This window comes from Bos indicus, chromosome 17, assembly GCF_029378745.1.
Source record: "Bos indicus isolate NIAB-ARS_2022 breed Sahiwal x Tharparkar chromosome 17, NIAB-ARS_B.indTharparkar_mat_pri_1.0, whole genome shotgun sequence".
Classification (NCBI taxonomy): Eukaryota; Metazoa; Chordata; class Mammalia; order Artiodactyla; family Bovidae; genus Bos; species Bos indicus.
Window position 1 is genome coordinate 65,133,131 of NC_091776.1, and position 27,954 is coordinate 65,161,084.

A 27,954-nucleotide genomic window follows, 5' to 3' on the forward strand; every position below is an offset into this window, starting at 1 on the left:
CTGTGAGGAGCTGGGGTGTGACTGTTCTTTCCTCCCCTGTGAGGAGCTGGAGTGTGACTGTTCTTTCCTCCCCTGTGAGGAGCTGGGGTGTGACTGTTCTTTCCTCCCCTGTGAGGAGCTGGGGTGTAGTAGTTCTTTCCTCCCCTGTGAGGAGCTGGGGTGTGACTGTTCTTTCCTCCCCTGTGAGGAGCTGGGGTGTGACTGTTCTTTCCCTCCCCTCCTGGGGGCCCGCAGCCAGAGCTCCTGGACCTGTACACGGTGAACCTGCACCGCATCGAGAAGGACGTGCAGAGGTGTGACCGCAACTACTGGTACTTCACACCCGCCAACCTGGAGAAGCTGCGGAACATCATGTGCAGGTGGCCGGGGCGGGGGGCGGGCTGTCGGTGACCGGGGGCGGGGCCTTTGGGGCGGGGGCGGGGCTGTCTGTCGGAGATGGGTAATGGGTGGCGCAGGTGCGGGCGACGGGGAGCACACGCAGTGGAGTGAGGCCCCCTGGATTCAAATCCTTTCTCTGCTGTTCATTATGAGGTGTGTGACTTGGCGCATGTCACTTAATTCTCTGTGCTTTATTCTCGTTATTTGTGAACTGTGATAATGATAGTAGCTTTTTCATATGATTAGTTTGAGAATTCAGTGATAAATACATATAGAGTGGACAGAGCATACAGTAAATGCTCAGTGAACAGTAGTTACGATTATTAAGAGGCAGATGAGAATTCCAGGCAGAGGGAGCAGCTCAGGCAGAAACACAGGCACATGAGGGTGTGCTTTGTTTGTACAGAGGTAAATGCCTCAGTGCAGCGGGAAGGGAGAAGTCCTGAGAAGTGCTGTGTGAGACTGTGAAGGGGGATTGGGAGGAGGCAATAGACGCCTGGCACCCCCAGTGAAGGAGTTTGGACACTGCCTTGTCACGCAGTGAAGAGCCGTAAAGGTTCCTGAGCTTTAAGAAGGTCATCCTTGTGACGGCATAGGCTGCTTGAAGAGAATGAGACAGGATGGGAGTACAGGCAAGAGGTTGAGGGAGTTGGTCCAGGTGAGAGATGGGGGCCAAAGCAGGGTGAGAGGAAAGGAGGAGTGGCTTGGAGAGGCAGACTGTGGGTGCCATCGCTGGCCATCCTGTGTGTCTCTTGCAGCTACATCTGGCAGCACATTGAGATTGGCTATGTCCAGGGCATGTGTGACCTCCTGGCCCCACTGCTGGTCATCCTGGATGATGGTGAGTGTACCCTCCCTGCCCCCGGACCGGGGATCCGGCTTCCTTCTCATGACAGAGAAGAAAGGTTAACCTCACTCTGCGACTCCATAAACTGAGTCAGTGTAGGGTTCAGAAGACCTGTCCAGTGAACACATCAAGGTCTTAGTGAAATAAAAAGTTCTTTTATTCTACATTGACCAACACTTATTTCCAGGTGCCTGACACCCATCCAAGCTTTTGCTAGCCACTGGTTATATAAACATGAATGAAAACAAAGGAAATCTCAGGCCCAGATGGCTTCACTGGTGAATTCTACTAAACACTTTATGAAAAATGAATATCAGTACTTCATAAACTCTTCTAAAACTTAGAAGAGGAAGGAACGCTTCTCAACTCATCCTATGGTGCAGGTCCTTATATGACGCCCTACTGGTACCCAGATAGCAATACCAGACAAAGACATCACAAGAAAAGAAAATTACAGACCAATATCCTTTATGAAATCAAGGTAAAAATCCTCAAGAAAACACTAACAAACTGAATCCATCAAGATATAAAAAGAATTATATATCGTGATCAAATGGGATTTATCCCAGGAATGCAAGGCTGACTCAATATATGAAATTCAATCAGTACAATTCACTACATTCATGGAATAAAGGATGAAGGTCGCATGATCATGTCATCAAACAAAATTCAACAGCCTTTCATAAAAAAAAAAAAATTCGGCAAACTCAGAACAAAAGAGAACTTACTCAACGTGATAAAAGACATCTCTGAAAAACCCACAACTAATACTCAGGGATGAAATTCTGAATCAGTTCAGTTCAGTCACTCAGTCGTGTCCAACTCTTTGAGACCCCATGAACCGCAGCACACCAGGCCTCCCTGTCCATCACCAACTTCTGGAGTTCACCCAAACCCATGTCCATTGAGTTGGTGATGCCATCCAACCATCTCATCCTCTGTTGTCCCCTTCTCCTCCTGCCCTCAATCTTTCCCAGCATCAGGGTCTTTTCAAATGAGTCAGCTCTTCACATCAGGTGGCCAAAGTACTGGAGTTTCAGCTTCAGCATCAGTCCTTCCAATGAACACCCAGGACTGATCTCCTTCAGAACGGACTGGTTGGATCTCCTTGCAGTCCAAGGGACTCTCAAGAGTCTTCTCCAACACCACAGTTCAAAAGCGTCAATTCTTTGGTGCTCAGCTTTCTTTATAGTCCAACTCTCACATCCATACATGACCACTGGAAAAACCATAGCCTTGACTAGACGGATCTTTGTTGACAAAGTAATGTCAACAAAATTCTGAATACTTCTCACCCAAGGTCAAGAGTATGACAAAGATTTCCACTTCTGCCACAAAAGGCTCTATCCTGGACAATTACTGAGGAAAAAGGAATAGCGACGTCCAGATTGGAAAGGGAATAAAACCATCTATATTTGAAGATGGCATGATCTTGCATACAGAAAATCCTAAGGAGTCAAAAAAGTATTAGAACTAATAAGTTCAGCAAGGTTGCAGGATATAGGACTTATACAGAAGTCAATTATATTTCTATACTATTGCAATGAACAATCTAAAAATGAGAACAGAAAAGCAATTCCATTTGCAGTAGCCTCAAGAAGAGTAAAATATTTATAAATAAATTTAACAGAAGTACAAGATTTGTACACCAAAAACTTTAAAATGTTGCTGAATGTAGTGAGCCCAAAACACAAAAATTGAGTCATTTTTCTTCCAGTGAGCATGTGATTCTTAATTGACCTGAGGTTGCAAAGAGACAAACAGATCCCCCCAAAAGGAAACAAAGCAAAATAGAAAAAAGACCATGAAATTGTTTTCTCACCCAACAGAGAACAAACTTTCATTACACACCCAACAGAACTCACCAGATAGTTAACCATAAAAGCAAATCCCCAACCATTGCTATCGCCAATTCAGATTAATTTGTTGAAGGTATACAAACCAGAAATAAAAACAAATACATAATATCAATAGAAAAAACAAGAACTAGAGAGTTAGAAAAGTTAAAGCTCTGTTGCCACCCAAAATTCACTTCAAAAACCAAGAAAAGATGTGCAGGCAAATGGACTTAATTTGTCTCCACTGGATTAATCCCCTCAAACAGCTCAGTGGATGACCTTCAGAACCGATAAAATGTAATTTTCAAAAGGTTACATGACTCTCACATACAAATAAAGTGAACAAAGATTTTATTCCGTGTAGTAATGAGGAAACCAGTAAGGTACGAAAACTGGCTTCAGGAACATTTGAGAAGCTGGGCACTTTAGCAACATCATGGTCAGGTTGCTTCCAGAAAGGGCCAATCTGTAGAGATGGAAAATAGACTCATGCTTGACAGGCACTGTGAGGAGAGGGCAATAGGTGATGACTGCCGATATGTAGTGTCTTTTGGGGGTGGTGAAAATGTTCCTGAAATGAGATAGAGATGATGGTTTGCAACTCTGACTATTCTAAAACCACTGAATTATATTGGCTTGGTCAAGAATTTTGCCCAGATTTTTCTGTAACATCGTACAGAACATTGTACAGAAAAACCCAAGCAAACTTTTTGGCCAATCCAGTACATTTAAAAGAGTGAATTTTATGGTGTGCAAGCCTCCATAAAGCTGTTTAAAAATGAGAAGTATAACTCCCAACTCTTAGAGCTGAGCATAGTGACTGCTTTCCAGAAAGTTCCCTGCGGAAGAGGGTGGGAGGTGAGAGAGAAGCTCTGCAGTGGAGAGACCTGAAAACACCGCCTCTAGCAGGTGGCCAAGGCCGTCCGCCGTCCTCAGCCACATCAGCACTGTACACCCTTGATGTGATATGACTCAAGTGGCACCTCACCTACATGGTCTTTCTCACCATAACCCATAACCCCGATCTTATCATGAGAAAAACATCAGACAATAGAGGGGCATCCCGGAGAACACCTGGCATGCACTCTTCATAGCCATCAGGGTCACCACCACCAAGGAAGGTCTGAGTCACAGCTGTAGCCAAGAGGAGCCTGAGGAGAGATGACAGCTGTGTATAATGTAATTCTCAGATGAGTTCTTGGAACAGCAAAGGCCATAAGGTAAAAAACTATGGACTTGAGTTAATTATGTATCATCAGCAGGTCATTAGTTGTAACAAATGTACATATTAATGGGAGATGTTAGTAATGGGGGGAACTAGGTGTGAGGTATATGGAAACTCTACACTCTTCTCAATTTTTCTGTAAATCTAAACTGTTCTGAAAAATAAAGAAAATGAACAAGATTCTGTGGTGACTTGGGTAATCTTCTCATAACTTTCTCTAAAGCTACTTGGTGTTAAGAGAAAATAGGTACTGTTTTCAAATTATTTTAAACACTGGGTTGAACAGTATGAAACGGATTTTTTTTTTCGGCTGTGCCATGCAGCTTGCAGGATCTTAGCAGTTCCCCAACCAGGGACTGAATCCACACCCTCATCAGTACAAGTGTGGAGTCCTAACCACTGGAGCAGGGACTGAACCCATGCCCTCAGTGGTGAAAGTGTGGAGTCCTAACCACTGGACCGCCAGGGAATTCCCAACACAGATCTTTTAAATTACAGAAATGCTCAGAGCCTTTTTTTTTCCTTCGTATATATAGTCACTCTCTACTTAGCATTTCCCAAAGTTATTTGACCCTGCCTTTGCATAACACCTGCAAACACCCTTCCAGTATTGACAATTGTTATTTTAATACAGTGGTTCTCAGACATGAGAATTTCATGAGCCCCGCAGAATTTTTTTCAAGACGTGGGACCAAATATCGTCAACTTTTTATTAGAGCAAATAGGGATCTTTAAAACAGAGCATTTGCTGTCACCATTCTTTCCTAAAAGAAAGGATGCTCTATTTCAATACCTCTCGGATGGGAGGTACGTAGTGAAAGATTGGAGAGCATCCCTTGAAATGGTGTGCATGCGTATACTCCACTTCCTTACGTTTCTTATTTGGCTGTGGACTTAATGAACTGGCTCAGACCCTCGGACCATCACTTTGGGACCTTGGGCGGTGGCAGAGTTGACTCTTTCTCCTGTACTCTTTCCCCAGAGGCCCTCGCCTTCAGCTGCTTCACCGAGCTCATGAAGAGGATGAATCAGAACTTCCCCCACGGGGGCGCCATGGACACACACTTTGCCAACATGAGGTCGCTAATCCAGGTATGACCTTGAGCTTCTCAATAACATAACTTATTCCAGCTCAACCCAATGGACCACAAACGAACTTAATAGCCATTCCTAGTTTAAATTAACTCAGTAACTCAGTCCTACTTCACTCAGCCCAGTTGAGTTAAACTGAAAAACTCAATTCAACTTAACGTTGACTCAATAGCTCAAGTCAGCTCCACTGGACTCATTCTTACTGAGCATTTACTTGGCCCAGGCACTGTGGCTACAGTGATGAACAAAACACGGTCCTTCCCTTAACGGGACATTTGATTGTATTGGTCCTTTTCTGCAGAGAAGTGGTGGTTGTTTTTTCGCTAAGTAGTGTCTGACTCTTTGCGACCCCTCGGACTGTAGCCCACCAGGCTCCACTATCCATGGGATTTCCCAGGCAAGAATACTGGAGTGGGTTGCCATTTCCTCCTCCAGACTACAAAGAAATATTTGAGTATATTTCTCCTTCTCTCTTTCTGTCACACACACACATACACACACACATGTACGCAGAGCTTTATTAAGATAAATTCATATATTGTAAAATTTGCCTTTTTAAAATGTTTAATTCATTGGTTTTTAGAATAGTCACAGGTGTGACATCATCATCACTATCTAATTTCAGAACACTTTCATCACCCTGATAAAGAATCTCTATCCCCTGAGCTTCCCTGTGACTCAGTGGTAGAGAATCCACCTACCAACACAGGAGACTCAGGTTTGATCCCTGGGTCAGGAAGATCTCCTGGAGAAGGAAATCAGCTGGTAAAGAATCCGCCTGCAGTGCGGGAGACCTGGGTTCGATCCCTGGGTTGGAATGATCCCCTGGAGAAGGGAATGGCTACCCACTCCAGTATTCTTGCCGGGAGAATCCCATGAACTGTATAGTCCATGGGGTTGCAAAGAGTCGAACACGACTGAGCGACTTTCACGGTCCAGTATTCTTGCCTGGGAAGTCCCATAGACAGAGAAGCCTGGCGGGCTGCAGTCCATCGAATCGCCAAAGAGTTAGACATGACTTAGCAACTAAACAATGACAAACACCACCACCATTAACAGCAATCCCTCTCCCCGGCTCCTGGCAGCCACTAGTCTACTTTCTGTCTCTGTAGATTTACCCATTCTGGATGTTTCACGTAAATGGAGTCACACAATATGTGGCTTTTTGTGTCTGGCTTTTTTCACTGAGTGAGATGTTCACAAGGTCCGTCCGCGTTGCAGCATGTATCGATATGCCATTCCTTCCATTGCTGAATGTTCCATCGCATGGATAGACCACATTCTGTGTCCCCATTCATCCTCTGATGGATACTTGGGTTGTTTACGCTTTTTGGCTATTATGAATAACACAGTTGTGTACATTCATATGTAAGTTTCTATGTGGACGTAGGTTTTCGTTTTTATTGGGGATGTACCTACGAGTAAAGCTGCAGCTGCACCATTTTACATTCCCACCAGCAACACACGAGGGTTCCAGTTTCTCTCCGTCCTCCCAGGCCTTTGTTGTCTGTCATTTTTATTATAGCCACCCTAGTGGATATGAAATAGTAGCTCGTTGTGGCATTTTCCTAATTACTAATGATGGTAAGCATGGTTCCTGTGCATATTGGTTATTTGCATATCTTCTTTAGAGGAAGACTGGGTTAGGTTGCATCAGATTGATTTCCACTTCAAATTCTTTGGCCATTTTTAAACTCCACCCGGTTGTTAAGGGCTGTGCGGTGTCTGGTGTGGGGATGTCCCCTGTGGCCAGCCTTTGCCTGGGAGGCTGATGCCTTTCTTTCCTTCCTCTGACAGATCCTGGACTCAGAGCTCTTCGAGTTGATGCATCAGAATGGGGACTACACTCATTTCTACTTCTGCTACCGCTGGTTCCTGCTGGATTTCAAGCGAGGTACACACGTCCCACTAGGACCTTGTTCCCAGACTCTTTGTAGCAGAATCCCAGGAGGAAAAGATACCACAGCAGTGAGGCTGGGAAGTGTTGGGACAAAGCCACTGGGACCTTGTGCAGAATCCCAGGGGGAAAAGATACCACAGCAGTGAGGCTGGGAAGTGTTGGGACAAAGCCACTGGAAGAGAGTAATACCTATTTGTTGAGTTCTGACTACAGTTTACCTACCTTATTTTGCAGAGACACTGTAGTAGGTGGTGTCACAATCCCCATTTTACAGATGGGGAAACTAAGGCTGAGAAGAACTAAATTCAGACCTAGCAATAGCAGAGCCGGGATCTGAGCCCCCGTCTGTCTGTGCAAGCCCAGTTCCCTACCATTCTGTTAAGCGGCCTATCAGAGGCCAAGAACTCCGAAGCCCGTAGAGTATCTGTCCCATGTGACTGAGAAATGATGTCTGACACACTGCATTGCTACCATACCAATTTGGGATAATGCTGGTAATAATATCTAACCTCTGTGCATACATATGTGCGCAATTGTCCAGTCGTGTCCAACTCTCTGCGACCCCATGGACTGTAGCCCACCAGGCTCCTCTGTCCATGGGATTTTCCCAGCAAGAATACTGGAGTGGGGTGCCATTTCCTCTTCTAGGGGGTTTTCCTGACCCAGAGATCCAACCCCGGGTCTCCTGAGTCTCCTGCATTAGCAGACTGATTCTTTATCACTGAGCCACCTGGGAGTCCCCTAACCCATAAAGGTATTTATTAAGGGCCAGGCACTGTGCTGAGCCATTTCTATGTATTATTTCTTCAGCCCTTTATTTTTAAAAAATATTTATTTATGTATCTGTTTATATGACTGTTTTGAGTTTTAGCTGCGACACGTGGGGTCTTTTGTCGCAGGGCACAGGCTCTTCATTGCAGTGCAAGGGCTTGTGGGATCTTAGTTCCCCAAACAGGGATTGAATCTGTGTCCCCTGCATCGCAAAGCAGACTCCTAACCACTGGACCACCAGGGAAGTCTCTTCAGTCCTTTACTACTATCGGTATCATACCATGTGAAGTTCCCTGGTGACTCAGTGGTAAAGAATCTGCCTATCGATGCTGGAGACTCAGGTCTGATTCCTGGGTTGGGAAGATTCCCCTGGAGAAAGAGATGGCAACCTCTGCCACCAACATCACCATGCTTACAGATTTGGAAAAGGAAGGGCTCATGAAGGGGAAGTAACTAGCCCAAGGTCACCCTGCTCATAAGTGATGGAGCCGGGATTCAGACGGATTTTTATTGGACACAGGAAGCCTTACTCTTCATCCTTACTCTGTTGTCTCTCTTTACTAGACTCAGAAGCAGCAGCCGACTCTGCCTGGGTGCAGGGGGAAGGGGAGGTACCCCCACGAGTGCTCAAGGAGCTGGAGGGTGCAGGCAGAGAGCAGGACTCTGGCCCAGGGTCAGGGCAGGAACAAGTCAAGGAAAACTAAATCTGCACGTGCACAGTTCCTCCACTCACGGGATGTTGGAGCTGGAAACATACAGCCCACCTAGTGTGCCCAGCCTATTCCAGAAAAAGGGGAAACTGAGGCTGCTGTCAGATGACAGTGCCCGGGTCTCCCGTGTCCTGGCCTGAGCTCTGGCTGCTGCCCCAGGACAGAAGCACAGAGCACAGCCAGCCTGGGACCCTTCTCGAGGGCGGGCAGCACTGTGAGCTCCGTGGGGGACTCTCCCCGTGCATGCGTGTGTGTTGGTGTCTTGGCAGAACTCATCTATGATGACGTCTTCTCCGTCTGGGAGACCATCTGGGCAGCCAAGCACGTCTCGTCCGCCCACTACGTCCTGTTCATCGCGCTGGCGCTGGTGGAGGTCTACCGTGACATCATCTTGGAGAACAACATGGATTTCACAGACATCATCAAATTTTTTAACGGTACCCACGTGATCAGGGTCTCATCTGAAGTGGGCAGGCTTCTGGAGGGCCCCTTCCTGGGTCCTGGAGAGGGATGGATGGAGAGTCCCTGAGACTGATTCAAGATGAAGGGGACGGAGGAGGCTTCTGCCCACCTCCGGTGGCTATTTCCCAGTGGATGAGTTGACATCTAGTAATGCTGCGTGCTCCACATGTGTTTCTCTCAGGATCTGGCCGAAGGGGCCTGGGTGTTGACATTAGGCTCAGGGGCCAACCTTGGCTCCGCTGGGAACGAGCTGTGCCATAGACACGTCACTTCCCCTCTCTCTAAACATCTGCTTCCTCACCTGGGAACAGGAGGGAGGGTGTCTGCTGCAGAGGGTTGACGTGGAGGGAAAGCAGACACAGGAAGGTGGCATGGAAAAGGCACAGTCTTGCCACCCGGGAGCTGTGTGACCTTGGGCAAGTGACTTTGCATCTCCACACTTCAGATTCCTTGGGAATAAAATGATACTGACACCTCCATCAGAGAGATGTCAGGAGGATTAAATGAGACCACAGGGATGTCAGGCCCATCAGTCACGTGGTACGTGGCTCACAACTGTTGCTTTGAATAGAAGCTGCTGCTATTATGACTATTAAAACACTTTCTTAAACTAAAGAAGCTTTTGGATAAAGCAAAAAAAGAAAAAAGCCGCCAGTGATGACCTTACACTGGAAACATTATTAGTTATTATTATTAATATATTTTATATTTTAATAATATATAATAATAATAATTAACATTATTAGTTATTATTAGAAAAAATTTCAAAGATAGTACAGAGAGTTTCCTGTACCTTTTAACGCAGCAGCCCCTAATGTTAATATGTTACCTGATCCTCATACATGTATCACAACAAAGAAATTAACGCTGATATAGTACTATCAACTAACCTACAGACTTACTTGATTTCACTTGGTTTTTAACTAATGTCCTTTTTCTGCTCTAGGATCAAACCCAGAAAACCATGTTGCACTTAACAGGTTCATTTAAAAATATTTATTTTTTCATTCAGTCTTTTCCAAACTTATGTACATGGTGGCTAAGCCATAGAGAATCTACCTGCCAATGCAGGAGACACCCAGAGACAATCCCTGGGTCGGGAAGATCCCCTCAAGAAGGAAATGGAAACCCACTCCAGTATTCTTGCCTGGGAAATCCCATGGACAGAGATGCCTGGTGGGCTACAGTCCATGGGGCCGCAAAGAGTCAGACATGACTTAGTGACTAAACAACAACCATCACAGAATCCAGTTGTATCTAGGCTTTTTTCCACTTGATATTTTTAAAACCATTTTCCATATAATAATTTTTTGAGAAAGCAGAATATACCTCAAGCACCTGTTCATAACTTACTGAACCATCCTTTCTGGTTTAACATCTACGTTGGTTTTGGTTTGAGGTTGTGAGAACCCAAAGCAATTCATATCTTAGCGTGGAGGTTCTCAAACTTTCTTAGTTCATAGCACCTCTAGTGTCTCTGTGAAATTTTCATGGCATCCCGGACCGTTCAGTAACTATTGAATAATTAAGTCCAAACCACCTGATAAGTATATCTATCCTAACAACTTAGTAGCCATAAGTCAAAAGAAAATAATATATTTTATATTTAAACAAACAGTTTCTAGTGGGTATTCTGTGGACTTTGCCCAACTTCTCAAATTTTGGAATCAGTTTGAACTCACCACCTTCACTTCCTTTTCCATAGTGATTTTCACATGATACTTGCTTTTATCATGGCAACTGCTTGCTGAAAACTTGGTTTTTTTGCAACACTATAAAGCCATTGATAGGAGCGCAAATTGCAAACTCACTCACTCCCATTAGCAGTTTATGTGGTGTTTAACAGGTGTGGAAGATCGCTGTATTTCCCCCCAAATTGCCATGAGCTCACAGGGGTACCCTCAGCACCCAGTTTGGGAACCATGGTCTTAGCGTCTCTCGCTCCTACCAGATGATTTCTTTATGACAAATGTCTAAATTTAGGATTATTATTTTTCAGAGAGCTGATCATTGTGTGTTATTCTTGACAAAATGGCTATTTGTGCTTTCTCCCCTTCCCTCCCCACCTCCTTCTGTTGCTTCCTTTCCTCTCCGCTTTGAAGCATCCACCGTGTGCCCAACATTGCTTTCTTAAAAGGTGCCCAGTCCCTGTGTCTGTAGGAGGATGGTGAGAAGACCGAACATTTTTTAAACACACACAGACACACATTTTTTTAAACAAACACACTTCATCCTGTTTGAGCTCACAGTAACCTTGTGAAGTAGGTATTGTTATGGTTCCCATTTCACAGATGAGGAAACTGAGGTCTGGAGTCACAGGCCGTCCCCAAAGTCTGTGCTTCCAGAGCCACTCTGGGGGTGATACCAGTTGGTGATGGGGATGGGGGTGCCCCAGAGACCTCTCAGGGTCTCTGCTGGAAGTGTGGCCCAAGGACAAAGAAAGAGAAGGCTCATGTGGTTCTGCTCTCTGCTCTTTCAGAGATGGCCGAGCGACACAACACAAAACAGGTCCTGAAGCTGGCCCGGGACCTCGTGTACAAGGTGCAGACCCTGATTGAGAACAAGTGAGGGCCGCGCCACCGCCCGCCCGCCCGCCTGTCCCGCCTGCTTCTCCTCCCAGCCGCCCGGGGAGCGAGGTCCTGATGTCTGTTCCCGAGCATGGACTTCTGTGCAAGAGCAAGCACCCCAGCTTTGGCCGCTGGGCAGGTGCGGTGGAGGGGTTGCCCCTTCAGTTCAGCCTTACGTTTTCCTGTTTGACCAAAGATCGCCCAAGCCTGGGATTTCTCCCTTGTGGAAGTTGGGGGTTGTTGGTGGGCAGAGGAGCATCTTTGTTCGTGGTCTCCAGAATGGTCTCCTCCCCTTTCCCTCCCATCCCTCCAGGCTGTCTTGTCCGATGAGACTTGGGTTGGGAACTTTTCGGAAACGGGTATAGGAGAGGTCTGTGGGGCTGCCTCTGAGCTCTGAAGGGGCCTTTGGAGATATTCCAGAGCGTGGCTGGGAGCAGAGCGCTGCTGACACGGAATTCTTCTATGAAGGACACTGTCCTGTGCAGTGTCGGGGGTTGAGCAGCATCTCTGGCCTCTCCCTGCTAGATGCCAGCAGTGCCCTCCACCCCCTGCCCGCCCCCTGCCTTATGACATCCAGAACTTCTCCAGACCTTGCCAGGTAGCCCCCCGTTCGAGAACTACTGGCTTGGAGGAGGGACTGCAAGTATTTCTCCCTCCCCACTTTCTTCGTACCTGAGCCACCTGTGTCCTGAGACTCCCCCCAGCCCCCATTTAGAAAAGGCACATGGGGTCCTCTGCACATCTCTCCTGGGGTCGGGGATTTCAGTTTTTGGGTTTTCTCATCTTTTCCTCCTCCCCCTGGCCCCAGGAGAGACTTTTTTCTTCTTTCAACAAAAGGCTGTGAGAAGGGTCTGTAAGCTTGAGACAGGCCTCTTCATGGTCCTCCTCAGAGCCCCTGCTCCGGGCAGGGCAGAGCCCACATCCCCTTCCTCTCATCCTAGGGAGGACCTCGCCTCTCCTTCCTACATTGGGTCTGGAGTTCCAGAAGCTTGGAAGGTGTGTGTTGGTGCAAGCCACTTGTTCAAGGAGGCTGGCATTTCCTTAAGTGCCCTTGCTAACTCAGGACAAAGGGAAGAGAGGAGGACAGAGGTTGGCCAGGGTAGGGTGTGGCGGATGTTCTCCTTGGGGAAAAAAAAATGAGCTGATGAACTGGCATCCGGGTCACAGCCTAGCCTGGAAATGGTTCCCTCCATATCTTCACACAAAGGGTCACCAACCCCCTAAACAGACCCTAGGCGAGCTAGTTTACCCTACCTACATGTCCTCCTGGGAGAGCAGTCATGCCAGCCCTTCTCTGCTTCGGAGAATGGACCAGAGTCAGGAGAAACAGAGAGAGTCCCAGAAGGATGCTCTTCCCAAGAATGGCAGGTAGGATTTTGAAGAGGAGAGGAGACTCATCAAGCACATTGAAACCTTGACAGAGGGGCGCATCTGTCCTCCCATCCTCAGCAAACCAGGAGGGGGAGCAGTCCCTGCCTGGCATGCTTGTGAAGGCGCTTCCCTTGGACCCAGCACTTTCAGCTGCATCTGAACTTCCGCCCAAGTGGGGTGTCCTGGGTGGGATGGACGAGAGATGGACCTCGCTTCCGAAGAGCACTCTGTGAAAGTTTCATCTCCCCGCCCTGGCCCTCTGCCTTCCCGAGACGGGTGATCATGTATGAAATCTCCCTCTAGATAAGAGTTTTATTTTGCCACTCAACTCTTCACTACAGAGGATGTTATTTTAGCAAGACCCAGGTCCTAGACCTTCCGATTCTTATTTATTTTTTAAGAGACTGGTCTGAAAGTACAGCACAAGATCTCTTCTCTGCCTTCTCTCGTGGTGTTCCAGAGAGCGTCGTGGTTGTGATTTGAAACAGTGCTTATTTATTTGGCTTACTGTGTTTGTTCGGGTCTCTGTACGTTGCGTGTGTGTCCTTGTGTCCCCGAATCAAATGCGTGGGAGTCGTTTTATCTCCGGAGTGCTCTCCTTTTCTCAGTGCTGCCAATATATCTTATTACTGTTTACTGAAGAGTCGTGTCTAAATAGAGAGAAAATATATATAAACAGAACTGTGTGAACCTGGGTTATTTCTTGCCTCTGTGTTGGAGGATTTTCTCTTTGATTTGAAAGAAAGAAATGTTTGCTGCTGAAGAGTGCGTCCTCATACCCTCCTCCTCTCAGCCCACCCCAGTTGACCCAGACCCGGAGAGGGACAGAGTCTCATGCTAGCTGCCTGATCTGTCCCCAGAAAGCTCAAGGCTGGGGGAACTGGTCTCATCCTTTGTATCAGTTAGTTGTTACGACAAGCGATGCTGTGTAACAAACGACCCCAAATCTCAGTGGCTTCAGACAGCCATTTATTTAGCTTGTGATGACTCTTTTTTAATATTTATGTATTCGTGTATGTGCAGCGCGTGGGGTCTTCAGTTGCGGTGCTGCATCTTTTTTTAGTTGCAGCCCGGGGAACTCCTAGTTGCGGCATATGGGGTCTGGTTCCCCAACCAGGGATTGAACCTGAGGCCTCTGCACGGGGAGCTCCTTGTAGCCTCGAGCGCATGGATACTGTCTGTCTCCGTGTCTTCACCTGAATGATGCTGTTCCCATGTGGGACAACATGCTGGGTTTAGGCCCCTCTGGCTGCTCCACCATTTCCCTTCTAAACCATACTCCCTTTTCTTTTCACCTCAAGCTTTCCGTTTGGCGTCTGGGAGAGTCCACAGGGACAGCTGAGAAGCACTTACACAAAGAGTTGAGGAGGTCCCGACCATCCCGTTTCAGAAGGGCCAGTGCCCATGTGTGCCGTCCTGTTCCATCTTCCTCCTCCTCTCCCAGGCCTGAGGTTCCAGCAGCCTGGCAGGGAAGGGAGGTGAGGGTACAGCTAAGGGCAGGGGGAGGAACTACTTTAGATCTCTTCTCTGTTTTCAAACAGATACTCAAGTTTGAGAGACATTAGATCCATCAATCAATGAGTCTTCTCCCCAAGTTTTATGACAGCTTCTTCCAAACTCAACTCACCTGCTGCCCTCTTTATGATTTGGACCATATCTGTGCGCTATTATATCTTTACTAGTTTTCTTTAAATCAACTCAGCTTTAAAAAAATTTTTACTTATTTATTTATTTGGCCGTGCTGGGTCTTAGTTGCAGCATGTGGGATCTTTAGTTGTGGCATGTAGGATTTAGTTCCCTGACCAGGGATCGAACCTGGATTCCCTGCATTGGAAGCATGGAGTCCTAGCCGCTGGACCACCAGGGAGATCCCATAAATCAACTCACTTTTTAAACTTCAAGCTAAGAGCAAGCCAGGATCATTTGCATAAATAGAAGATGGTTGTAGAAATGAATACTACTATTTTACCAAAGTCTTGTTTCCCACCGAAGGCTCTTCCTGAAGCCTGCTCTCTCGCTGTTCAAAAGAGATATAATTAAGAGTCTGAGAAGTTAAAGACAGCACCAGACAAGCTTTTCTTCTTGGAGGACTTCAAGCAGGATTGATGTGGGAATGACTTTCTCACTGCACCAACTAAAATTACATTCTGTATCTTTGTCCACGTTTGGGGAGTGATGACTTAGGATCCCAAGTCTGCCAGCTCCTGGCTACGTGATTTGGGGCAAGTGATTTTATCTCTCTGAGCCTTGGTTTTCATTTTTGCAAACTGGAGGTAATAATGCCTCCCTTGGGTGTGGATTCCCTGGTGGTTCAGATGATAAAGAATCCATCTGCCATGCGGGAGCCCGGGGTTTGATCCCTGTGTTGGGAAGATCCCCTGGAGAAGGGGAACAACTACCCACTCCAGTATTCTTGCCCGGAAAATTCCATGGACAGAGGAGCCTGGTGGGCTATAATCTGTGGGGTCGCACAGAGTTGGACACGACTGGGTGACTTAACACTTTCACTTTTTTTGGCTGTGGATTCAGTCCTGGCCCTCTTCTTTCACTGGGACCCTCTGGCCCGAGCATCACTAGGAACGATTTCCTGGTAGAGACCTCAGTTTCCCTGAGTTCCCATCATCTCTTGCTCAGGTTCTCAGGGGAAACTTTGAAACCTGAGAATGCAGCTCCTGGAGGAGAACTGGGGGAGGAATGAGCTCTGAGCCCTCTCGGCTGTGAGAGAGCCCCTGGAGGGGGTATGGTGAGGCCATCAGTTCTTGGCAGGAGCAAAACCCACGCCGACTGGATTGCACTGGGTTCTGCTGACTCAGGGAAGGGCTCTCGGGGCTCTGTGCTGCTGGCTTTGAAGCCACTGGAATCACTGAGAGCTTGAGCCCACACAATCAGATCCTCGGAGTCAACCTAGCAGAATTCAGATGACCCTCCAAACCCTGCAGTGCCCTGGGGACTTTCCATTACATCAGGGCGTTAGGCAGGACTCCTCCGGTATCTTCCTGGCATCCTTTACTCAGACTTCTGGAGCAAGCGCAGTGATTTCCAGCCTTGGTAGGGGCAGGGCTCCTCCAAACAAAGAGCGCCTCTTATTATGATGAAGAGAAAAATGAGACAGATCTCTCTGTCTCTTGTCAAATAAAGATGGTGTCTGTGGAAATGCTTCTGCTTCATAGGCTGAAGAATCGCTCCCTTTGGCACTGCTGAAATTGTTGAGAGAGAAAATGAAAGGGAACGTCCCCGGCGGTCCAGTGGTTAGGACGCCACACTGCCCGAGGGCCCAGGTTAAATCCCTGGTCAAGGAACTAAGATCCTCCTAGCCGCGCTGCGTGGTCAAGAGATGATTAAGGAACTTGGATGGCAGGGGACTGTTGTAAGGTTATTACACAGAGGAGGCGGCTCATCTCAAGCGCAGGTGGGTGACCTGAGGCTGTTTGGGCTTCTTCTTGTTGGCATCTATCTGCTTGCTGCTTTTTGCACTGAGGATGCTGCTTGAGTGAGTGAGTGAGTGAGTGAAGTCGCTCAGTCATGGCCAACTCTTTGCGACCCCATGGACTGTAGCATACCAGGCTCTTCTGTCCATGGGATTTTCCAGGCAAGGGTACTGGAGTGGGTTGCCATTTCCTTCTCCAGAGGATCTTCCCGACCCAGGGATTGAACCCCAGTCTCCCACATTGCAGGCAGACCCTTTACCGTCTGAGCCACCTGGGGATGCTGCTTAGGGTTCCTGAAATCTTCCCACTCAAGCTTGACCTCCATCAACGTGCTTCTGATGACACTTCAAACATACCAAGGGTCTTCGAGTCCATCTGCACACCATGTGGCAGCTTCCTGGGTTTTCTATTACCTTATTCCGTTATTCTGTGACTTTGTAAAAGTAATTATAGTCCTTATTTTCTGAGAGATGAATGCAGGCTGCATTCTCAGTGGCCAATGTGTTTTTCAAAATAATAGAATTGCTATAATAATATAGTACTGTTGTTTACAGATGGTCTTAGTTGAATGTTTAAAACCAAAAGAGTTTGATGAGCTAGGTCAGGGCAGAGATGGCATTCTGCCTCCATCACAGAGTCTGACAGCCCTGGATTCAAATCCCAGCTCTGCCACCAATCAGCTGTGTGACTTTGGGCAAGTGACTCTGTCTCTTGGATCTACAGTCTTCACTTCTGTGAAATGAGGATAACCAAGTTTCCCTTAAGGAGAGGAGTTGGGCATTGAAAGTTTTTCGCTTGCTTAGCATCCTTGCCCCATTCCAGGACCAGCAACTTCTCCCATCTTCTGGGAAACTATATCGCCTACATTATAACTGTGGCCTTCTAGTCTAGATTGCTGACAGCCCCCTCTCCCCAGGGGGACACATGACCCACTCCTGGCCAATCAGCTTCCTTCCCTGGGAAGAGAGTGGCTCACGCTTTCTTCCCGTGCAGCCACAAGCTAGAGGGATGCCAGCCTGGAGCTGCCTGTCACCATGGGTCCTGCGGGTGGGGGAGCAGGCGTGGCTGGATCCAGGTAGTCAAGTGAACTCCTTAGCGCTCCATCTGTGTCCATCTCGTGGCTCCGCTGTCCTCCATGCTGGTTTGTACAGGTCCCAGGCCCATCTCTGAACCAGTCATTCCGACCATTCCCGATTGGTTAAGCAGTCAGAAAGTGGCTGAGGGTCACATCCGAAGGGAGGATGAAGGTGCTGCTCCCAAAGCAGGGCACTGGGTCATGATCGGCAAAGGTGACAGGCTGGCTCCAGTACCCCATGGCAGAGAGAGCAGTGTGGAGCTGTGAAGAGACGGACTGTGGGCTCAGAAGTCAGCACGGCCGGAGAGAGAGGCGCGGGGTCGGGTGGGTGACAAGAAAGAAGCTGAAGAGAGAGGTCAGGACTGGGTCTCAAGGGGCCTCGTGTGCCCCAAGTAACGGTGAGGTTTTCACATCAGTGGGGTTATTGCATGAAGGGGTGAGACAGGTCCTTAATGCCTGACCCCACTCCCCGCCGAATCCCCACCCCAACACTGGACCAGCTCTCATTTATAAGGGGACGTTCTCGTTGATGGGAAAATGAATACTTTCCAGATTCACCAAGAGGAGGAGTTACAGAACTGAAGGGAAGAGAGAGAGAATATGCACATACCCATTGAAAGGTGTAGTATCTGAGTGATGACCATGGATCCAGAATTGCCCCCAGGCACTTTTCATGAATAGGTTTGTGCTCACCACAATCCTCGGGGGTCAGGATTACAATAATAATAGCTAAAGTTTGCCTAACATATGCTAAGGGCTTTATTTATACACAGCATCTTAATTCTCATAACTGCCCTCCGAGGTAGGCATTATTTCAACCCCCTCCCCCGCCCCATTTTACAGAAGTTATACACTGAGGTCCAGAGAGATGAGGCGATTTGCCTGAGGCCACATGGCAAGCAAGCAGCAGAGGTGGGATTTGAACCTGGGTGTGTGGTGATTTCATACAACTCTAGCCTGGGCTCTTTTTCTCCTCCTGAGATATTTTCATTTGGTCGTTTCTGGCACAAGGATGATGCTCTCAGTGTCACTGGAGAAGAAGATGGTCCTCCTCTGGACCTCAGTCACGTGGGGCCGCCTGATCACGGACAGGAGGCTGGCCAGAACTGCGTTGAGGATGGCGGTCACATAGCCCCAGCCTAGCTGGCACTGACCACCATGGTACATGGAGGAGGCTACACAGGCTTCCTTGGCGAACGGCGAGGCCAAGCTGATGGGGAAAACCAGCAGGCCCATGATGGTGGCGATGGCTGGAGACAGCAGGAAGGAAAGCCGGTGTGTTGGTTCAGGGGCCCTGGGCTGACTTTGCATCCCAATCCTCCCATCCACTCACTCATCATCCATCATCCATTCACTTATTCATTGGCTCAGCTATCCTTGTATCCACCTATCACTCAAGCAGCCTTCCACGCATCTGTCCACCTACTCACCCATCCTTTCAACCACTTTCTAGTCCACTCAGGCTCTCCATTCCTCTACCTATCCATTCACTCATCCATCCATCTGTCCAACCACCCACTTAGCCCCATGCTCCCCACCAATCCCTGCATCCATCCATTCCCCCATCCGTTTTCCCCATCCATCTAGCCATTCATCCATATATTCAGTATTACATCTACTGATGCATGCATCCATCAGCTCACCCACCTACTCACACACCCCACTCCACGCATCCACCAACCCACCCATCCGTCTGTGTATTCATTCCGCAAAACTGTCAGGGGCTCTGTGGAAGGCACTAGAGATACTAAGCAAATGAACCAGATACCTCCTCACTTTGGAGGCAGTCCCAGCGCAGGAGAGTCACGTGACCTCCAGCCCCCTTTCAGCCACACTTGTCTACTTGGAGTTCCTTGACTGTGCCTTGCTCTCTTGTCTCTCTGTGCCTTTGCCCCTGATGTTCACATTACCCGAAATGCCCTTCCACATTTGGTTAACTTCCTACTCATCCTTTCAGATTCATCTCAGTGACGCCTCTTCCAGGAAGCCTTCCTTAACACCCCCTCTAAACACTGAGTCAGGTCCCTCTTGGAGTTTTTCCTTACATCCTGTGCTCATCCTATTGTGCCAAATATCCACCGAGTTATAACTGCCACCCCCACTAGACACTGTGAAAGCTGATGACAAGGACTGTGTCTCCACTCATTGATTCGGCAAATATCTAGTGAGCTCTATGTGCGGAGCACTGTGTCAGATGCTGGTGATGTCAAGGCAGACGTGTCCTTGACCTCGCAGAGCTGATGTTCTCGTGGAGAGAGATGCACACAATCAGGTAGGCAGATGAGATATTTCAGGCTATAAAAAAATAGAAAGCAAGGCAGGAGGAAGGAGACTCTAAGGAGAGGGGAGCTCCCTTACCTTGAGGTCATGGGAGACCCCCACTGAGAGAGGTATTTGAGCAGTGCCCTTAATAAAGTGGGAGGAGCAAGCTGTGAAGATCTGAGAAGAGAACATTCCAGGCAGAGGGAACAAGCTTGGTGCTTATGAGCAACAGAAAGCAAGCCAATGTGGCTGGCGTGTGCTGAGCCTGGCGAAGCCAGTTAAGAGATGAGGTCAGTGAAGGAATAAGGCCTCCTCAGTGGAGCCTCATGGGTAACAGGAAGTCACTGATGCGGTGGCTTGATCTGATTTCAGTTTTAACAGGTCTCACTTGGCCAAGGTGTGGCAAACAGACTCTAGGGGATAAGGGTGGCAGCAGAGAGATGTGTGAGGTGGTCACCTCTAATCCAGGTGGGAGATGGTGGAGAATTAATTGGATGAGGGTTACCACCGAGTCCTGAGCTAGATCATCCAAAGCTGATGTGTGAATTAGAGAAAAGCAACCCTCTGGGCTTGGGGGCTTTGGAGGTGGCTCAGTGATAAATGATCTACCTGCCAAGCAGGAGATACGGGTTTGATCCCTGGATTGCGAAAGTCCCGTGGAGAAGGACATGGCAACCTACTCCAGTATTCTTGCCTGGAGAATTCCATGGACAGAGGCACCTGGCGGGTACAGCCCATGGGGTCACAGAAGCGTTGGACACAACTTAGCGACTAAACAACAGAAACAACAACATTTCTTCTGGGCAAACGCAGCTCTCAGCCCCCCCCAGCCTCAGCTGGATGCCCTTGTGCAGTGCACAACCTGCCCAACTGTATATGTGGTCCTGGTAAAAATGATGCAAAGTGGATGCTCAGGAGAGAAACAAGGAGGACAACTTTTAGGATTGGGGTTGGATAAGGGCCAGAGAGAGTGATGTTAAGGATATCATTCCCTACCCCCAATTTCTGGCTAGTTAAAGGATCAGGAATAGTCTGCAGTCGTAGGGTTTATCTCTGAAATTCAACCAGGAGGCAAGTCTCTGCTTATAGGCTCGCTCATTCATTCATCCATTCATTCCAAAACATGTCTGGAACACTTATATGTGACATCAAAGTTACCTGCTGCTGCCTGTACCCCTGGCACTGGACCACTGCCCCTCCATGGGCACAGTCCTTTGGGGGCAAGGGCCCAGGACAGGAGGAGAATTGCACTGAAAGCCAATAGGAGCCAGCCTCCAAGGAGCATTGCAGCTGAAACCTGCCAGGAAGAGAGAGAAGGACAGTGTCGACTGGGGTGGGACAATCATGCACTCCCTCTGCTTAACTGATTAGCTGCTGAGTCCTCGAAACCCCCCAAGGTCTGTGCTATTATTATCCCTGTTTTGTTGTTGTTATTCTTTAGTCACTAAGTCGTGTCTGACTCTTTGCAACCCTACGGACTGTAGCACGCCAGGCTTCCCTGTCCTTCATTATCTCCCTGATTTTGCTCAAACTCATGTCCGTTGAGTCAGTGATACCATCCAGCCATCTCACCCTCTGTCGTCCCCTTCTCCTCCTGCCCTCAGTCTTGCCCAGCATCAGGGTCTTTTCCAATGAGTCGGCTCTTCACATCAGGTGGCCAAAGTATTGGAGCTTCAGCTTCAGCACCAGTCCTTCCAATGGATATTCAGGGTTGACTTCCTTTAGGATTGGCTGTTTTGATCTCCTTGCTGTCTAAAGGACTCGCAAGAGTCATCTTCAGCACCACAGCTCAAAAGCATCAATTCTTCAGCGCTCAGCCTTTGCTATGGTCCAACTCTCAAAGCTCTACATGACTACTGGAAAAACCATAGCTTTGACTATATGAAGAAGCCTGGTAGGCTACAGTCCATGGGGTCGCAGAGAGTCGGACCCGACTGAGCGACTTCCCCTTCACCTTCTCTTTACTGAGTCCCTGCTATACAGCAGGGTCACCAAGAGAGGAACCTTTGTACTGGTTTTGAAGGCTGTGTAATCTTCCTTAGATGGGCTTCCCAGGTGGCCTAGTGGCAAAGAATCCACCTGCCAGTGCAGGTGATGCAAGAGTCCCTGGGGTCAAAAAGAGTCAGACTGGACTAAGCACACACACAGGCTTGCTTAGAGGTGCTGAACTGGGCGTCCCAACCCATTGTCCCGATTGTGGAATTGGTAATTCGCATCAAAACAGAGACTTTCGACATCTTAGCCGTGGTTTTCAAACCTAGCGGTGCTTAGAGGGTGACCAGGCAGGTGTGTACAGGTTGTGCACTGCACAACTCTAGGAGCTGGGAGTCAGCACAGAAATGCCTATTGATTATAGTAATTCTCCAGCAGATGGCTGTACAGTGTCCTGAGGAAGGGGCACCATTTCCTAATTTGTATAAAGGCACTGCGTGGGCCAGCAGCTGCCTTCAGAATCATCCTGGGTGTTTGCTAAAATTCACATTGCCAGACCCCACCCCATACCTACAGAGTCAGAGGTTGGAACGGAGGTGGGCAGAACTTGGCTTTTTTTTTTTTTTTTTTGCACTAATGCATTTGAGAATGCCCTGCTCCTGAGCCCTCAAAACTGCAATACATTGACAAGACCACGTCTCACCTTCCAGGCAAAGTCAGGAATGTCATCCAGGGACTGGAAGGTCCCACAGCTCTGGTTCCAGCTGTCACCCTGAGGCCAGGAACAGTAGGTGAGGACACCGAAGGAGAAGGTGGTGGTCTGGAACCAGGCAGGGGAGACGAGGCTGATGGCCGAGATGCAGGTGAGGGAAAGCCCCAGAGCTGCCCACACACTGCCCACCATCAGGGCATGTCAGTGACCTAGGAGTCAACAGACAAGATTTGTGGAAGGAGGAAAACGGGGTCTGGAAAGGATGTCCCCATTTTCCCCACCAGCCAGGCATCTGGTCCTGTCTTCAGATCCCAGGTCATTAGCTTCGCTTTGGCCTGGGACGCTCTGGGAGGTCTTCATAACTGGGGTGGAGCTCTTCCCTAACACATTCTGGAAGCCAAAACTCCAAATTTTAGAATAAACGTTAGTGCTTACACAGACTTTGGCACACAACCAGTCCTCCTGGGAAATGAACATCACTGGTCCATGCAAGCCCCCTCTCATGTCTCACTCATTCATTCATTTATTTCTTCATTTATTCACTCTGCCTATCGAGCCTTGCAGTGTCCCTAAGGTCTGCTTCTACACAGAGAAGGGACCTTTCTCAAAACCACACACAGATGCTGTGTTTCTAGCAACCACCCTGCTCATCGGCTACCTCCTCCCAATCTCTGACCATTATTTAATGTTTCTCTTTTTGTTTGGAGGTATTTTTGCAAAACTGATACTGTTCAGTCTGTGTGTATTTTTCATGTATACAAATGGCATTCTTTATTGCTGTTTAATGTGTTGCCACAGAGGTCAGGTGGCACCTGGACTCATCCTTAAATGTCTCTAAATCATAGGATGCTGAGAGTTATTTAGTTTTCAATTCTTCTTCAACCCTTCAAGGAGAAAGTTTCTGTAAGAGCTGCAGGGTCTTAAACACCCCCCAATCATCTGTCAGTCTCCTCTGTTGAAAGACGGGGAGCCTTGAGGAGGCAACGGAGTCTAGTGAGACTTGGGGGATGAGGCTGGACTTTTATTTGTTGGAATGGTTTTATTCTATTTATTAGTTATCTATTTGACATTTAAATTTATGTTAATGAGAAATCGAGTCGCTTTCAAGTTTGGTCTTACCAAAATAGTAATAGAGTGCTGGAGGAGGAGGCTAAGGCAGGAAGGTGGTTTGCTAATAGCCAAAGTCGTCATTGATGGTCAGAACCAAGGTCCAGAAGGGCTGAGGCAGCCCAGAGGCACCGAGTGTCAGGAGCCACTGAGCCAAACAAGGACATAGACACGGAGCTTCCAGGACCAATGCTCTTCAACCTTGGGTTTCACTTGGGGACCCTAAGCCCAGCCAGCACGTTACACTTGGCCAGAGTCCTGGGCTTGGAGGCCAGCCAGTCCCTCTAGCGTTTGCCAGCTGTGTGACTTGGAGCAAGTTACCCCGTCGCTCTGGGCCTCGGTTTCTCCATCTGTAAAAGCAGATTCTAAATCCAGGGGGCAGATAGTGTTGGGTTTGATCACTGAGCAGGGTGATGAGGTAGAAAGAAACACACGAACTCCCCGGGGTGACCTTGGGGAGGTCATCTCTCTGGAAGTGGGGCCAGCGGGGTTGTTGTGAAGGTTCTTGGGGGTCAGATGCAGCTGTGTTGCAAGGAGATGGGGCTGAGCTAAGCCTGAGAAGGGAGGTCGGGGTTAGGTGGCACACACACTTTATTCCCAAGCTTAGAAAAACTTCATGGCAGCCAGCCAGCAAATGAGAAACAGTGCCTTGAAGTGAGGGAGGGTGGGTTTGTTTTTTTGTTTTTGTTTTTTTTCCCTCCACTGAAATCAGCCTCAACTTTGGGGTTGGCAGGATCCCGAGGGGTGTAATTCCAGCCAGGAAGCTGGGGAGCCCAGAGCAGACTGAGGCCCACGATTTTGCCTCTCTCTGGCTGCCCCAGTGCCTCTCCAGGCATTTCTGACCTTGAAAGGAGTTTTGTTCTCCAGATAATATGCTCAGTGTCACCTGGGAAAATCACACCAACCATCCAGGTGCCCAGAAACTTAAATGAGGCATTATAACCCAAAACCACATCCGGCCGGGTTCCAATTAGCTGGAATTCACCTAAGGAAAACTTGAAAGGGATTGGATATTTTCTCCTCCAGCTCAGCGCTTTGCTGTTCAAGGCAGTTGACAATTTTCTTGAGCACTCATCAAGGCCCATTCTAAACTCTTTCAATGCCTCATTCGGTTTAAGCCTCATGGTTCCCCCATGGTAGGGTAGGTACTACTCTTATCTGAGTTCCCATTTTACAGATGACAAAAAGAAGCCTCAGGAAGTGAGCAGTGGACCAGGGTCTCAAACTCAGGGAATGGGACTGCTGACTCTGAGCCCTAAACCCAAAGTGATATTAAGGAATTCGTTTAAAGTCAAATACCCTAGCGTTTTTCAGGGGCTACCCAGGGTTAAAGTTTGGTCAACCCTCTCCCCTGCTCCAGCCAGGGAGCGTGGATGGGCTCAGGGGAGCCATAGACAGCCATGGCAGGAGGGGACCTGAGACTTGGGAGTTTAGAGGTGGCTACTAGTGTCTTACTATGTCCTTATAAGTCCCTTTCTCATTCTGGCATCCATGTGTCCTCATCCGTCAACTAGAAGGAGTTGATCATTCATTCATTCAGCTTTTATGTGCCCAGCCCTATGAGACTTTCATAGATACAGCAGGGAACAAAACATCATGCCTGCCCGCGAGGAACTTCGGGTTTGGAGGGCAAGACAGGGAAACAAGAGAGAACAATATGGTCCATCTGTCCATCCACTCAACAGATTTACTGAGTATCTCCTATGTTCTAAGAACTATTCTAGTGCTGGGGATTTAGTAGTGAGGAAAACAGACAAAAACAACTGTCCTCCTGGAGCTTACAGTCCCATGAGAGAGAGAAACAAAAAGGAAACTTTCACTTTTCACTTTCATGCATTGGAGAAGGAAATGGCAACCCACTCCAGTGTTCTTGCCTGGAGAATCCCAGGGACGGGGAAGCCTGGTGGGCTGCCGTCTATGGGGTCGCACAGTTGGACACGACTGAAGTGACTTAGCTTAGCTAAGATGCCTGATGTAGGGACTTCTCTAGAGGTCTAGTGCATTGGGGCTCTGTACTTCCATTGCTGGGGGCACAGGTTTGATCCCTGGTCAGGGAGCTAGGGTCTCATACGCAGTGGGCAAGGCCAAAACAAAAGGATGCCTGATGTAATAAGTGCCACAGAGAAAAATGAAGCCAGGAAGGGAGATGGTGAATGGATAGGGAAGGGTCATGGAAAGCCTCGTGAGAAGGTGACCTCTGCAGGAGCTGAGGGAGGAAGCCGTGTGGATCTATGGGGGAGGAATATTTCAGACAGAGGGCAGAGCAGGTGCAAAGGCCCTGAGGCGAGCCTGTACTTGGCATGTTGCAGGAAGCAAAGAGGCCCCAGTGACTAGAAGGGATGAGGAAGCGGGGAGAGTGGGAGGCTTTGTAGGCAATGACAGATCTTTGGCTTTTAATTTCTGAGTTAGATGGGGAGTCTGTGGGTGGTCTTGAGCAGAGGTGGGACATGACTTGTCTCAGTGTTTTAAAAAGGTCAGCTTTGGCTGCTGGGTGGAGAAGAGGCAGAAGAGAAGGCAAGGGAGAAGGAACAGGAAGCAATTTCAGTGGGTCAGGTGAGAGACAGTCAGTGGGTCGGATAGAGAAGAGACAGGGAGGGCAGGGGCAGATTTGGGATCTATGTTGAAGGTCAAAGGTAGGTCCAGCCAACCGGATTTGCTTATAGACTGGACTTGGAGTGTGAGAGACGGTGGGGAGGCAAAGATGCCTCCAGGGCTTTTGACCTGGGCACCTGGGATGGGCGAGCTGTCCTTACTTGAGAGGGGGAAGCTGCGGGAGGGGCTGGTTTGTCAGGACAAGGGAAGCTCTCTGAGCGTGGTGTAGCCCAAGTGAAGTCTGAGGCGTATATTTCACCAAGCCATCAATCAATGGATGCAAACAGACACAGCGTCACACCAGGGGACCGCCCAGGACGCCATCGGGGGCAGGCGCAGAGCAGGGGCCCCTGGGGGCCAGGCGGACATCCAGGCTGGAATCTGAAGACGCGCGAGTCGGGGTTGGGGCAGGACGCTGAGCCGCACTCCTCGTCTCATCCTCCCAGCCACACAACCTGCTCAGCCCTGGTTGCTCATGAGTTTCCAGCTCCGGTACAAGCTGGCCGTGTGCACTGGGTCAAACTGTGATGTAACATAATGACTCCAGCTTTTGTTTCCCCGTTGCAGTGGACTGAATGTTTGTGTGCCTCCGGATTTATATGTTGAAATTCTACCCCCAACGGTGATGCTGGAAAAAGGCGAGCCTTTGGGAGGGGATGAGGCCATGAGGGTGGACCTTCCATGAAGCTTAGAAAAGAGACCCCAGAGACCACCCTCGCCCCTTCTGCCGCATGAGAATGTAGCAAGAAGACAGCCATCTGTATACCAGGAAGCGGGCTCTCACTAAACACCAAAATCTCCCTGATGTTGGAATTCCTAGCCTCTGGAACTGATGGAAATAAACTTGTTGGTTATAAGCCACGTAATCTATGGCACTTTGTGTATAGCAGCCTGAATAGACTAAAACATCCACCCCCAGAAGGATGGCTACATCCTAGACCAGGGGGACTTAACCTTTTGGAGGTGATGGAGTCCTTTGAAAATATGATTTAAAAGCATAGCTGCATTCTTTATGCAGACTTACTTGTACTCACACACACACACACACACACACTACTGTAATTTCAGGGGCTCGTGGACCCTTAAAGCTCATTATAGCTCCCGGACAATACTTTCCTCTCCCCCTAGTCTTGACCTCACCTCCCTCTTTTCTCCAGACTCACCTACTTCAGGTCAAGACCCTCCAACGTGGCTACTTCTCAGGCTCCAGTTTTGAACGTAAGTCTGTGACCTGGTGACAGGCGTCCTCCCATCCGAAGGAAACAGTCGGGCTGGTGAACAAAGCCCAGGAGCGCGATAAGCTGGCCTGTGTGTGTTTCCTTCCCAGTTTCTTAAACTGACAGCCTGTCACTGGGCTGCTGGATGAGCTGGGCAAAGAGAGAAAAGCCAGCCCCAAATCAGAATGGGGTGAGGGCGTGGTGTTTCCGGGATAGAAGAAGGTGTGAATGGGGATTAACCAAGATTAAACGCCAGGTGTTAAAATTCTTGCCATTGTGCTCTCTGCCTTTCTGCCTTGGTAGTTCTAGTTGAGGGATATTTCTCTGGGATCTGAATATCCACCCTGCGGGCTGTGAACTTCCAGAGAGTAGGTTCCGGATCTGAAAAGCCTTTATCCAGTAGGTGCTTGTCTTGCCTTTTGCTGTAAATGATGGAAGTGCAACTCCAACTGGCTCAAAAAGAAACGA

At 48.5% G+C, this 27,954-nt stretch overlaps 2 protein-coding genes and 1 non-coding gene across 5 annotated transcripts in view; 1 reads left to right on the top strand and 2 right to left on the bottom strand.

Moving 5' to 3' along the window:
* The window catches only part of SGSM1 (small G protein signaling modulator 1), a 73,732-nt gene extending 59,890 nt beyond the window's left edge, over positions 1-13,842 (top strand). For all 3 annotated transcript variants that reach the window (XM_019977971.2, XM_070769743.1, XM_070769742.1), the window contains 6 exons: positions 235-359; positions 1,137-1,219; positions 5,271-5,380; positions 7,178-7,274; positions 9,031-9,198; positions 11,703-13,842. In XM_019977971.2, the coding sequence (XP_019833530.2) occupies positions 235-359; positions 1,137-1,219; positions 5,271-5,380; positions 7,178-7,274; positions 9,031-9,198; positions 11,703-11,791 (672 nt within the window). In that variant the 3' untranslated portion in view covers positions 11,792-13,842. The remainder of the gene's footprint in view (positions 1-234; positions 360-1,136; positions 1,220-5,270; positions 5,381-7,177; positions 7,275-9,030; positions 9,199-11,702) is intronic.
* Positions 13,843-14,955: 1,113 nt separating this feature from the next.
* Positions 14,956-15,028, bottom strand: TRNAW-CCA (transfer RNA tryptophan (anticodon CCA)). Its single transcript has one exon. It is a non-coding gene; the product is annotated as a tRNA-Trp (tRNA).
* Positions 15,029-18,321: 3,293 nt separating this feature from the next.
* Positions 18,322-27,938, bottom strand: LHFPL7 (LHFPL tetraspan subfamily member 7). The gene is made up of 4 exons (XM_019977325.2): positions 27,433-27,938; positions 22,562-22,779; positions 21,085-21,223; positions 18,322-18,914 (listed from the first exon to the last, which is right to left on the bottom strand). The coding sequence occupies exons 2-4, from the start codon at positions 22,760-22,762 to the stop codon at positions 18,652-18,654; spliced, it is 603 nt and encodes a 200-aa protein (XP_019832884.2). The 5' UTR covers positions 22,763-22,779; positions 27,433-27,938; the 3' UTR covers positions 18,322-18,651.
* Positions 27,939-27,954: the final 16 nt, after the last annotated feature.

What these genes read in the sequence shown, in the direction of transcription:
- LHFPL7 (XM_019977325.2), bottom strand. Translation starts at nt 22,762, where the DNA reads ATGGTGGGCAGTGTGTGGGCAGCTCTGGGGCTTTCCCTCACCTGCATC. An exon ending in TTCCTGACTTTGCCTGGAAG is followed by an intron (nt 21,224 to 22,561) that starts GTGAGACGTGGT and finishes TCTTCCTGGCAG; the next exon opens with GTTTCAGCTGCAATGCTCCT. An exon ending in AGGGGTACAGGCAGCAGCAG is followed by an intron (nt 18,915 to 21,084) that starts GTAACTTTGATG and finishes TGCTGTCTCCAG; the next exon opens with CCATCGCCACCATCATGGGC.